Source organism: Bos taurus, chromosome 23 (genome assembly GCF_002263795.3).
Source record: "Bos taurus isolate L1 Dominette 01449 registration number 42190680 breed Hereford chromosome 23, ARS-UCD2.0, whole genome shotgun sequence".
Classification (NCBI taxonomy): domain Eukaryota; kingdom Metazoa; phylum Chordata; class Mammalia; order Artiodactyla; family Bovidae; genus Bos; species Bos taurus.
In genome coordinates, this window is record NC_037350.1 from 22245459 (window position 1) to 22259784 (window position 14326).

General features: G+C 36.0%; 1 protein-coding gene across 3 annotated transcripts in view; it reads right to left on the reverse strand.

Moving 5' to 3' along the window:
• The window catches only part of MMUT (methylmalonyl-CoA mutase), a 41265-nt gene that overhangs the window by 23775 nt on the left and 3164 nt on the right, over positions 1–14326 (reverse strand). For all 3 annotated transcript variants that reach the window (XM_005223373.4, XM_024983375.2, NM_173939.2), the window contains exons 2-6: positions 9889–10313; positions 8686–9053; positions 5479–5636; positions 4565–4736; positions 2303–2551 (exon numbers count right to left, since the gene is read on the reverse strand). In XM_005223373.4, coding sequence (XP_005223430.1) covers positions 2303–2551; positions 4565–4736; positions 5479–5636; positions 8686–9053; positions 9889–10273 — 1332 coding nt within the window. In that variant the 5' untranslated portion in view covers positions 10274–10313. The remainder of the gene's footprint in view (positions 1–2302; positions 2552–4564; positions 4737–5478; positions 5637–8685; positions 9054–9888; positions 10314–14326) is intronic.

Here is a 14326-nt window from a genome sequence, read left to right on the forward strand (position 1 = left end):
AGCAAAAGAGACACAGATATAAAGAACAGACTTTTGGACCTTTTGGGAGAAGGAGAGGGTGGGATGATTTGAGAGAATAACATTGAAACATGTATATTACCATACGTGAAATAGATGACCAGTCCAAGTTTGATGTGTGAAACAGGGTACTCAAAGCTGGTGCACTGGGACAACCCAGAGAGATGGGATGGGGAAGGAGATGGGAGGGGGTTTAGGATGGGGACACATGTACAACAGTGGCTGATTCATGTCAATGTATGGCAAAAACCACCACAATATTGTAATTAGCCTTCAATTAAAATAAATTAATTAATTTAAAAAACCAAAACAAAAACAAAATCAAGAAAACAACAAAACAAAAAAGACAACAAAGAACTAACAAGTCCATTTTGGAAAACACAACACCTCTCACTTGTTTTAGAAGCCAACTAAAGATAACACTAACTGTGTAGTCTTTAATTTTAGTTATATAAATAAAATCTCCTTGGTTACATAAATAAAGACTCTAAAAAACAATTTCAAAATGCCATTTTATTTTTGATTTGAGAAATAGAGTAATGATACAACTCTATCTTTACTGACATCAAGAAACATCTACACCTTCAATCACAGCCTCATATATACATGAGATAGTAGAAGATGGATGGTGGAATGGGATATGACTTTTCAGAAAGGAGCAAGGTCAAACTGGCTTTCCCCTGACGAATTTAAGAAAGAGAAACCTACACTAGATTCAACAGAAGCCGACAATCTTTTAGGAAGCTAAAAAGATGGAAACTACTTGAGAGTTTGTAACTACCTTTTCCGTTTCTGTCAGGAAAACCAAAACTTACTAGACTAGAGAAGCACTGGACTGTGAAACCTCAAGTGCCGGAAGAGGCAAGGATAAGATGTGTATGAAACGAAACCCTGCATTCTGAATAAAACTCAAACAAAACGGTGCACTGAGGAAACAGTGACAACACAGGATATATGAGAAGACTCCAAAAGATATAATTATCCTCAGAAAAAGAAGAAGAGATTCTGTATTAATGAAACAAATAGTATGATATGCAAGCAGAAAAAGCAGGATATAAAAGTGACCTCTTAGAAATTAAAAACATATGTGAATTTTAAAGTATGTAAGTAGAAAGATAAAGCTGAGGACTCTTAAAAAAAAAAAAAAAAACAGGAAAAAACCCCTCAAAGATGCATTATAAGAATGTCAGAACATGATCTCTAAAGTTCTAAAAAAGAGAAACCACAGAAAAATGACAGGAAAGAAATTACCAAAGAAATAATATATGACAATTTCCCAGAGCCAAGAAAACATGAAAAAGCGGCCAGGTGAAAAAATGTCCACCAAAGGTCAAGGACAATGTAGGGAAAAATACACATACCAAAGATATATCAATACAAAAATAAAGAAGAGATCCTAAAGCTTTCAGAAAGAAAGAGCCTGGGTGAGAATGACATCAGATTTCTGAGCAGAAATACTGGAAGCTGGAATAAAAAGTAGGTGAAAACTTACATATTTGCTTACAAACTCTCAAATGAAAAATTCCAAACCCAGACTATCAAATATGAAAGTAGAATAAAGACATTTCAAGCGTCCAAAGTTTCAAATAATGCATTTCCCATGCACCATTTTTAGGAGGTTCTCATAAGATGTGCTTCAGAACAACAAGGGATAATCAACAAAGAGACAGGACTCAGGATACAGATTCAACATAGCAGAGGTGAAAAGAATTCCCAGAGTAATGACAAAGGGAAGTCCAAGGATAGTAATGGTCCAGAGAGAAACCAGTCTAAATTGAATGAGAATTTAGGGGGCTTCAGGAAGGTTTTACACTGAGATATAATTATAATACATGAGTACTATGGTATGATGGGAAAGAAGGGGCAAGATCCAGCTAAAATACCACACCACCACACTAGCAGAGCAATAGATAAGGTCTAAAACGGACTGAGTCAGGACAAACAGTACACACGTGTAATTTTAAAATATGGAGACAGAAACAAACAAAAAATGTAGCTCACTCAAGGAAGCATGAAAACAAGCAAGTGGAGGACGAAGGACTGCTTATTTTATTATAGCCTTTTAACCTTAGTTGTTTTTTTAACTCTTTGAATAATATAAATAAAAATATATTTTTAAATTAAATTTCAGTTCTAAATAAAGTCAAATCTAAAATTCCCCTTTTCTCTCACTTTATAAATTCTGATACAAATCTATAAATGATCTCATTTATAAATCAAAAATCTATAAATCTTCATAAATCTGTAAATCTTGACAGCAAAGTTTCAAAGAGGAGAAACTCACCTTCAAGGCAGCATCATAAATATCATTTGTGAGAGATTCCATCATATATGAACCTCCCCAAGGATCAGCCACTTTGGGAATCCCAGATTCTTCTTGAATAATGATTTGTGTGTTCCTGGCAATTCGAGCACTTTTCACAGTTGGCAAACCCAGGGCTTCATCAAAAGAATTTGTGTGCAAAGACTGAGTACCTCCGAACACTGCTGCCATTGCTTCTATTGTGGTACGAATGATGTTATTGTAAGGGTCCTAAAACATTTAGTAAAAAGCAAAACAAGCCAATTGATATATACTGCAGCTGTAAATGATGATACGATTAGGAGTGCCTGATGCATACTTTCTTTGCCAAAATCTGCCTTAGTCTTCAGACTATCAAATAAACAAATAAGGAAACAAACTAGACTTAGAATTAAGAGCCCAGGTGCCTAGTCTGTGCTTAAGCAATAAAACATTGCCTCTTATAATCATTTGAAATACTAAATATTTGTTGTGCTTATTTTTTATCGCCTAAATAATCTTCTATATGAGCATCATGAATGCAATACATTGTCTACTTAGATTATTAATATCCTTCATCTCATAATTCACTATTTCCTAATTACCTTAAGTATCTACTCTAATGAGGTGGCCAAAACTGGTGATGATTTATTAATAAAACAGATAAAGAATGGACTATGAGACAGGAAATATGACTTCTAGTTTATTCTGTTCCTAACTGTGATCTTGGCAAGTCACTAGACCTTTCTGAACTTTAGTTTGCTGCTGCTGCTGCTGCTAAGTCTCTTCAGTCGTGTCCGACTCTGTGCGACCCCATAGACAGCAGCCCACCAGGCTCCCCCGTCCCTGGGATTCTCCAGGCAAGAACACTGGAGTGGGTTGCCATTTCCTTCTCCAACGCATGAAAGTGAAAAGTGAAAGGGAAGTCACTCAGTCGTGTCCGACTCTTCACGACCCCATGGACTGCAGCCTACCAGGCTCCTCCGCCCATGGGATTTTCCAGGCAAGAGGACTGGAGTGGGTTGCCATTGCCTTCTCCAGAACTTTAGTTTACTTAGCTGTAAAAATGAGGGGATTAAGCAAAAAAGATTACTGAAATTCCTTCCAAAACTGAAATCTGTATTTTTCCATTTATAAGTACCTGAAGTCATATGTAATATGGATACTTCTAGTTTTTATTTGCTTTTAAATGTATAAAAGCAATGTAACTTTAAAGTTATAACTTATTTTTGATATATCAAAATAATTCAATATATTAAGAAAATGCATGTTAAAAAGATCACCACTATATAATTTTTTAATTAAGTGAAATGAAAATAGATTATCCAAGTGACAATAGTTTTTAAGTGGTTTATTTGCATGGATGCTTACTTAAACATATAACACATACATAAAAAGTATGTATAACACCAACTTTAATGAGGAAGTTTTGTGTTAAGAATTTTAATCATTAAAATTACTTAAGATGATATTAAATTATAACTGTACTTCTTCCTCATCATCACTTATTTTTTACTGTTAAAAAAGTAAAACACACAGCCATACAAGCTAAGATTTAAATGATTTTATATTGTTAACCACTAGAGGGAGCAAATTTTATTATAATTTGTATAAAACATTAAATATGCATTATGCTTCAGAAAAACTCAGAGAAGGCAATGGCACACCACTCCAGCACTCTTGCCTGGAAAATCCCATGAACGGAGGAGCCTGGTAGGCTGCAGTCCATGGGGTGATGAAGAGTTGGACACTACTGAGTGACTTCACTTTCACTTTCATGCATTGGAGAAGGAAATGGCAACCTACTCCAGTGTCCTTGCCTGGAGAATCCCAGGGACGGGGGAGCCTGGTGGGCTGCCGTCTATGGGGTCGCACAGAGTTGGACACGACTGAAACGACTTAGCAGCAGCAGCAGCATGATGTCTGCACAGGGAGGTGTCACCTTCTCAACTTTAGTCAGACACTTAACAAATTGTGACCAGTTTTTAGTTACTGCACTTTTTTTATTTAGCTAGCTGTGCTGGGTCTTATGGAGAAGGCAATGGCACCCCACTCCAGTATTCTTGCCTGGAAAATCATGGACAGAGGACCCTGGTAGGCTGCAGTCCATGGGGTTGCTAAGAGTTGGACACAACTGAGCGACTTCACTTTCACTTCAGAACAATTGTGATTTTCAAATATTAGCAGAAAAGTTCTTAAATGCATTTCTTGCCTAGGCCAAGTTGCTTAGAAGAAAATAAATGACTTCTTAAAATTCATACATACTTGCTCAGTAAGTGACCATCCTGACGTCTGACAATGTGCTCTTAGGAGAAGAGATTTAGAGTTTTTAGGCTGAAACATTTTCTCTATTAAGTGAGCCCAGAGTCTTCTCCCAGCTCTCATTTTTGCTATTTCCATATAAAAGTTCATTCCAATTCCCCAGAAGAAAGACAACCTAAAATAGTAATGTTAAGTCCAAAATCTGATTATAAAATGGAAAATAAAACTAAATGCATCACACAGACATACACAAAAGCTCAGATTTTAATTTCAAATAACTTAATTTGAATTAAAATCAAAGCATATATACTTCAATAACCTTAAACCTATAATAGAAGACTTGTCTTTTAAAAGAAAAAAGACAAATCTGTCTTGAAAATTATATTTACATTTTTGAATTATTTTTCAAAATGTGTCAGTTAATTATTTTCAGAATAGCAGAGAACGAAATTCCTCTAATTTACAAAGAAGTATGGCACCCCACTCCAGTACTTTTGCCTAGAAAATCCCATGGACGGATGAGCCTGGTAGGCTGCAGTCCATGGGGTCTCGAAGAGTAGGACACTACTGAGCGACTTCACTTTCACTTTTCACTTTCATGTACTGGAGAAGGCAATGGCACCCCGATCCAGTACTCTTGCCTGGAGAATCCCAGGGACGGGGAAGGCTGGTGGGCTGCTGTCTATGGGGTCACACAGAGTCGGACACGACTGAAGCGACTTAGCAGCAGCAGCAGCATGGTCAAGCTTAACTCTGCATTTTATTAATAATTATAAAGACTACTGGCTTATTCCCTAAAAGAATCTGGTATATTTATACACACAAATTCATTTTATCAATATATTTTGCTATACACTCATAAAATAGTCCTATAAACTTTTTAACGTTGAGGTAATATTTGAGTTTAATTTACTCACCTTGGTGCAAATTCATCAATGGTCAAGCCAGCTTGGAGTCCAGTTCTGCAGTACTCCAAACCATCTGCTATAGTATAGGCCAGTTCCAGAATGGCATCAGCCCCTGCTTCCTGCATATGGTATCCACTAATTGAAATTGAATTAAATTTTGGCATGTGCTATATAAAATAATAAAAAACACAACTTTAAATAAAAATATAAAAAAGGTTCTATTAAATTTATTTTGTATGAGACAATACTACTTGAAAATGATGTTCAATTCAGATATAATATTAACTGAAAATATTTAATGTTTAGTTACATTCATTTTTCAATTTAAATGGCTCATCCAATGAACCACAAAGGACTACGTGTACCTGTTTTATTTCCTAGTGAAAAGGAATCATCAACCATTGATCAGCACCAAAAGTTAAACATTGAATTAGTTGGCTGAGATTAGGAATGTAACCTTTGGCTCAAGAACTGAATGATAACATCTTTAATTAGAAATTGATGCCTCTGACCTCATATGAGGTCCTAAGACTTCAAGTCTTTGGGCATATGTGCTGAAGATGTATAAATTTAATTATTGTTAACTAGTTATTAATTATCCGAACATGAATAAGTACACAGTGGGGGGAAAAAAGAAAACGATTCAGTGCTAGTACTGTATGTGAAAACTAAACAGGAAAAACGCATGACTTAAAATTCAAAGATTTCAGTTTGATTTACTATGACATTTAATGCTTAGGATATCTCAGACAGGTTCCTTCTATCACAATCACTAATCCACTATTCCCCTAAAATGTCATGTTAGATAGGGTACATATCACACAGGACCTGCAGAACCAAAAAAAAAAAAAAAACTATTATCCTTCCAAGAATTAATCAAAAATAAATAATAAATACTAAATCACAGACACTCATTACAGTGGGTTCAGAATATGAACTCAAGTCAGAGTACTCAAATTCTAGTCATACCACTTAACTAGCCAGGGGACTGTAAGCTAGTTTCTCAATCTTGTTATCCTGTGCCTTCCTAAAGTATAAAACAGATATCATAATTCTACCTTTCTCATGGAGTTGTAGGATTAAAAGAAATGACTCACCAAAACCACTTAGTATTATGCCTATATATAAAGTATTCAAAAAAAGTTAGTTGTTGGTATGGTATGGATTATCTGTATTTTATACTTGCAAATACTTTTTATAACCAACAGCTCTTGAAAAAACGTTCATCACAAAGTAATAAGGGGACTGAATTACATGGCCTTGACAGACTACTTGAGTATATTTAGAGTTACAAAGAAAGCAGCAAGGAAACCAACAGGTGCTTCCCTACTGAGAGCAGTTTAATAGAATTTCTTTAAGAATAACAGAAATATTAGAATACCGGAATATTATTCAGTCTTAAAAAGGAAGCAAATTCTGACACAAGCTACAATGTAGATGAACCTGAAGGACAGTATGCTAAGTGAAATAAGCCAGACACAAAAAGATACTCTATGATTCCACTTACAAGTACAAACAGAAAGTAGAATGGTATTTGCCAGGGGCCGAAGGGAGGGCAGAATGGAAAGTATTTAACAGACAGAGATTCACTTTTGCAAGATGAAAACAATCCTGGAGATAGATGATGGTGATGGTTACACAACAAAGTGAATGGAGTTAAAGCCACTGAATGGTTTATTTGGAAATGACTCAGATGGTAAATTTTATGTTATATGTGTCTTGCCACAAGTAAATTTTTTTACAGGAATAACATAAAAGTTTACAAAGTACTTCAATATAACATATTTCATCAATATCTGAAACTAGCACATTTATCACTTACATGAAGAATTATATAAAGCAATCTTGAACTTGCAGGTGACATTAGAATCTTTCACAAGGTTAAAAGTCCAAGTCCATGATAGCAGATTGCTACTATCTACCCCAAGAACCATTCTCCACTTTCCTCTTGTATATGAACCATGCAGTCAGAGTGCCAATGTGTTCTACATTTCCAATCTCCTCTCTGTGTGTCCACTGAGATGTAAATAGAAGTTTGGTTTTTTCCTTCTGGAAGTTCACCTTTAACCAGAGGGGTGGAGTCCCTCTCCTCAAACAAAGTCCACCTCCCTACTTCCTTAATCATGAGTTGGCACACTAAAAATAGAGGAGAAAGCCAAATGAAAGGATACAGGAATCCTTATGGCTGTGGAGCTTCCATATAACCAAGACCTTGACAGCCTACCTTCCAACTTCTCTTAGATGAAAGAGAACTTCTCTTAGTATCTTCATTTACTTAAAGGTACTGCTATTTGTGTGTGTGTTTGTCATATACTGCTCAACTAAATCCTCCTGTGCATGTCTGTGAAATTGAAAAAGGTGATAGGCATGTATAATTCTAAACAATTCACATGGGCAGATGGAATCTATGAAAAAAAAAACAAAATGGAAAAGTGTAAAGGCTAAATATCAAATGAGAGTAGGCAATACTAGCAAGGGTACTGAGAGAATGGCAATTATAAGAAGTAAAGAGATTTAAATAAAAAACATTTGATGACATAATAATTTGCCCTTTACTGTGAAATAATGGTCTAATTTTAAGGTAGATAAGAAAAGAGCACTGTCACCAAAAAGTAAAGTGTGAATGACGGGGGAAAGTATAAATGAATTACTTAGAAGAAATGAAGCTTTATGTTTCCCTGTGGAAGGATTGCTGCCAATATAGAAATACTATAAGAACCTTCTTTTCCTACCACTCTGGGGAAAATGAACCTACTTCAGGGGTGAAATATTAGGGATCTTATTGTGGTTGCAGATACAAGTGATATCTTCTAATCCCGTTTTCTTGCAGAAACAAAGTTGCTATTTTGATTCTCATCTATCTGACACCAGTGTCTATTCACAATTGATTCTGAAATCTGGAGAGAAATAAAGAAATGTAAATAATGAGCCCTCCCTGATTCTAACAATTATCAGAGAATAAAAATTTTAACAATAAAGAAACTACAATAAAGGCCTACTGTTCAGACTCCTATAGGTAATGACAGACCATAAAACTAGTACATTAAAGACTAAAAAATAAAAACTAACAATATACATACAAACACAAATCCCACATCCTGACTATACTATAACTACTACTCAGACTCAATTACCAAATTCAAATTAGGTTATGGCATTTTATAAAAATTCCTACATTCTAAGAACTATAGTAAAACCTATAATAACAAAGGATACCTTTGCTGTATATTGGAAGATGTCAGCAATAATTTTCATGGATGGTTCTGGAGGAAAAATATAAGTATTTCTGACCATAAATTCCTTTAGTATATCATTTTGGATTGTACCAGTAAGTTTCTCTTTAGGTACGCCTTGCTCTTCTCCAGTTACTATAAAAGTTGCAAGAACTGGAATAACTGCTCCATTCATGGTCATGGAAACTGACATTTTTTCTAAAGGAATTCCATCAAAAAGAATTTTGGTGTCTTCCACAGTGTCAATAGCAACTCCAGCCATTCCAACATCACCACGAACTCGAGGGTTGTCTGAATCATAGCCACGATGTGTTGCCAGATCAAAGGCAACTGATAATCCTTGTTGACCAGCTAAATATATAAAGAAAAATAAGGTAGGATTAAACAGTCTGGCATCAAAGTAAACTGATTTTAACACTACTAAAAGTCCTGACTCATCTCATCACAGTCTACTTTGATAATAAACAATCTTTATGCTCAAAACAAACTTACATAAAGAGACTTTAGCTCCTAAGAGTCTGTTGTTTCCCATGTACTAAAAAACACACAAAGTGAATTCCAGACTTCACTATAATAAAGAATAGAAGGAATAAAACAGATTGATCTCATGTCCATCTGAGGATTTTTTTATCTTAACAATTCGTGATAGAAATATTTTTAAGATTCACGGGAAGATATGGCTGTTTATATACAGTTAACATTATTTAGTACTTGTATGCTCATTTATTTTTGCTCTTGTCTTGGCCGTTGAAACTTAATGGGAAATAGAATTATAAAAACCACTCAAAAAACTAAAATCTGTACCACATTATTTGTTTATTCCTTTCTTTGGTCATCTCATAAACCATTTTCCCCTCCCATTCCTATCCTGACAGTTTTAATTAAAAGCTTTTCAAAGGCAAAGCCAATATCTCAGAGTTTTCTTCATATAACTTCACCTAATTCCTTTTATACAACGTGCATTTAGGTATTGTTTTCTTTCAAGAATTGAGCACTTTATTCTGGGTTATCTATTTTTTTGACCATGTAAATTGAAAAACATTTTTTCTTTGAGAGTATAGCCTTGACCTCTAGATTATACAGTGATTATTAGCTCTATAGAGATTAACTAGCCTCCCTTCAAAAAGCCAAGATGAGGAAGTGTTATGTTTGACCATAAATACTATGTCTCAAATTAAAATCTCACCCTTGATATTGTCCTTATAGAACTTGTTGCTCTCTTCCACAGTACTGAAACCAGCATACTGGCGGATGGTCCAGGGCCTGAAAGTGTACATGGTGGGATACGGTCCGCGTGTGAATGGCTTCATGCCTGGAAGTTCTTCAGGGAAGTCCTTGGTATCCCGGCTGGAATATAAGGGCTTTATGGAGATCCCCTCTGGGGTGTGCCATATTAGTTCTTCTGGGTTTTTGCCTTTCAACTGCTTTTTAGCCAGGGCAGCCCATTCTGGATGAAGGGGCTGTTGCTGATGCAGAAGTCGTTGCCAGATAAGCCTGGAGCCTGATGACCCTTTCAGCTGCCTCAGGTGATTAGGTGAAAGCAAAAAAAGCCGAGTCTTAGCCCTCAACATGATGGAACATGGAACACGCCAAACAAGAACAAGAACTGACCTAGAAAAAGAAGCACAGTGCATATGTATTTGCAAGACTGGCAAAACAGGAGCTTACTGGTGAGAAAGAAAAAGAGAAAAAAGAGTATATGAGTATGATTTCATCTCTTCTCCTTTTCTGTTCCCTACACGTAATATTTTATAACTTTGGTCCCTCGTGTCCACAACTACTATCATTGTTCTAGTCTAGTCCTCTTCCTCAAGAGCCTCTCAGGTGGTTGTGTTGACCAGTCTTAGGCCCCTCTCATCCATTCTGCACACTGACACCAATGCAGAGATGATCATGTCACACTTCTCTGAACATTTTCCAAAGATTTTCCATCATGTAGAGGATGCAGCATAGCCTCCTAATTAATTTTTCACTCAGAAGGTTTTTATTTAACATGTATATTATGACAGACATTGTACTGGATGCTGGAGAAAACAGGGGTGAATAAAACAGACATTTAAGCCCCCTATGCCCTGATCCCTGCTTATCTTTCAGAATTACCTCTGCCTTTGACCCACTCCAGTACTCTTGCCTAGAAAATTCCATGGATGGAGGAGCCTGGTGGGCTACAGTCCATGGGGTCACAAAGAGTCAGACACAACTGAGTGACTTCACTTCACTTCTTTGACCTCTACACATTTTGTTTTCTAGAAGTTCTGGATTACCTACAGTGCCCTGCATGTGTCAAAGTTCCGTGACTTGCCCCTGCTCTTCCATTGACCTAGAATGCACTACTTTGGCTACGGCATAACCTCTGGTATGCAGGGCTTTCTATGTGACAGGTACTGTTTAAGGACTTTATGTAGAGCAGCAATTTTAATCCTCAAAACACCACCAAGAAATAGGAATTTATACTAATATTATCCCCATTTTACAGATGAGGAAACTCAGGCACAGAAGAGCTAGTATTTAATCCTGGAAAGCAAAGTATTTAACTAATACATTCACAGCCTGTCCCTGAAACTACAAGCTGGATTAAATGGCCTCTTCAGTATTCCATACCACAGAGCTCTGTTTCCCTCTTTATAACACACTTCAATAGATTAGAACACTGCTTTTTATGTTCATATAAGATATATTTCTATGTTTTGTTTCATACAAAATATATGTATATAAAATTTCATATATATATATATATATATATATATATTCTCTTCTATTCCATAAACTGATCTAATATCAGAGCTATATATTCTTGATAATTACCCAGAGTCTTATACTACATAACTAAGTCCAATTTCATCATTTTACAGACGTAGAAATTAAAGTCCAAAGAAATACAGAAATAAAGTAGCTTATCAAAATTCCATACAGAAAAGCAGTACTGAAATTTCTGAATTATTTAATGCTTATCAGAGTCATACAGTCTCAACATGTAGAGCCTAGTATTTAAAAGGATTTTGAGTGGAAATTTTTATTAATATATTCATGATTCCCTACAATACATAAAACAAGTAAAGTGAGTTCAAAATTCTATTTTCCATACCATTTTTCATCTATCAATTTAGTGAATTTTAAACAAAAATAAGAATACCCAACATTTGTTAGGGAATTATAAAACAAAAAGGAATCCAATTGGTGGGAGTATTAACTGAGATAAACTATGTAAAAAAGCGAATTGGTAACATGCACAATCTCTGAATGATCATGCCATTCCACTGAGGATCATTACTCCTGGGAAAATTATTAGACAAAATACACATTCCCTAGTGGTTTTACTTATAGTTAGGAAAACTAAGAAACATTATCAATGAAGAAATAAATAAATTCAGTATTTAAAAATTATAGAATTTTATGTAGCTGTAAAAATATGTTTAGGAATTGGGCAAAACTAATCTTTGATGTCAGAAGAGTGGTTATGTGTGGTGACTAGTTAAGACAGGAAGAAAGAAAGGAGCTCTAGGGTGATGGTCTTGATCTGAATTCCTATTACATAGATGTGTTCAGTTTGTGGAAATTCATCAAATTTTACAAATATGATATGTGCATTTACCTATAAGTATATTATACACAACATACTATACATAAGTTAAAATTTAAAATGTTATGCACAGTGTCTTTAAAAAGGAGATAGGCTCAAGAAGCATTAAAAGATGTGTCCTAGGTAAAAATTGCAAATACAACAAAAACAATTCCTATTTTTTTAAACTAGTATGCCTTTTATTCTATTAAACTCATGGGATCCTAGACCTCCATCTTCTTCTGAGCCATAAACTACAGGTACTAGCTTAAAAGGCCGATGAGAAGAAATAATTTATAACTGAACTACTAGGGTAGTAATGTTATAAAAAGTAATCTAATAAAATGGATAAAAAACAAGCTCCTATTGTATAGCATGTGGGACTATATTCAATATTCTGTGATAAACCATAATGAAAAGAACATGAAAAAATGTACATGTATGTATAACTGAGAGGCTTCACTGTACAGCAGTAATTAACACTCAGGGTAACCCTAGTGGTAAAAAATCTGCCTGCCAATGTGGGAGACACAGAAATGTGGGTTTCATCCCTGGAGAAGGAAATGGAACCCACTCCAGTATTCTTGTCTGGGAAATCCCATGGACAGAGGAGCCTAGTGGGCAACAGTCCATGGCATCCCAAATAGTAGGATATGACTGAGCACACATGCAGAGTACACAGTAATTAACATAACATTGTAATTCAACTATACTTCAATAAAAAATACATTTTTAAAAAAGTAATCTGAAAACTGCCTGAGAGTACGTTGCAGAAGATAATATCACAATCATTTCATGCCAAGTGCAGGTTCAGTTCAGTCGCTTAGTCGTGTCCAACTCTTTGCGACCCCATGGACTACAGCACTCCAGGACTCCCTGTCCATCACCAACTCCCAGAGTTTACTCAAACTCATGTCCATTGAGTCAGTGATGCCATCCAATCTCATCCTCTGTCGTCTCCTTCTCCTCTGGCCTTCAATCTTTCCCAGCATCAGGGTCTCTTCAAATGAGTCAGTTCTTCGCGACAGGTGGCCAAAGTATTGAAATTTCAGATTCAGCATCAGTCCTTCCAATGAATATTCAGGACTGATTTCCCTTAGGATGGACTGGTTGGATCTCCTTGTTGTCCAAGGGACTCTCAAGAGTCTTCTCCAACACCACAGTTCAAAAGCATCAATTCTTCGATGCTCAGCTTTCTTTATAGTCCAACTCTCACATCCATACATGACTACTGGAAAAACCATTGCTTTGACTAGACAGACCTTTGTTGGCAAAGTAATGTCTTGCTTTTTAAAAGCTGTCTAGGTTGGTCAGAACTTTTCTTCCAAGGAGCAAGCGTCTCTAAATTTCATGGCTGAAGTCACCATCTGCAGTGATTTTGGAGCCCAAAAAAATAAAGTCTGTCACTGTTTCCACTGTTGCCCCATCTATTTGTCATGAAGTGATGGGACTGAATGCCATGATCTTAGTTTTCTGAATGTTGAGCTTTAAGCCAACTTTTTCACTCTCCTCTTCCACTTTCATCAAGAGGCTCTTTAGTTCTTCTTCACTTTCTGCCTTAAGGGTGATATCATCTGCATATCTGTGGTTATTGATATTTCTCCCAGCAATCTTGATTCCAGCTTGTACTTCTTCCAGCCCAGTGTTTCTCATGATGTATTCTGCATATAAGTTAAATAAGCAGGGTGACAATATACAGCATCGACATACTCCTTTCCTGATTTGGAACCAGTCTGTTGTCCTATGTCCAGTTCTAACTGTTACTTCCTGACCTGCATATAGATTACTCAGGAGGCAGGTCAGGTGGTCTGGTATTCCCATCTCTTGAAGAATTGTCCGCCGTTTGTTGTGATCCACACAGTTAAAGGCTTTGGCATAGTCAATAAAGCAGAGGCAGATGTTTTTCTGGAACTCTCTTGCTTTTTCGATGATCCAGTGGATGTTGGCAATTTGATACCTGGCTCCTCTGCCTTTTCTCAATCCAGCTTGAATATATGGAAGTTCACAGTTCACATACTAAAGCCTGGCTTGGAGAATTTTGAGCATTACTTTGCATGCATGTGAG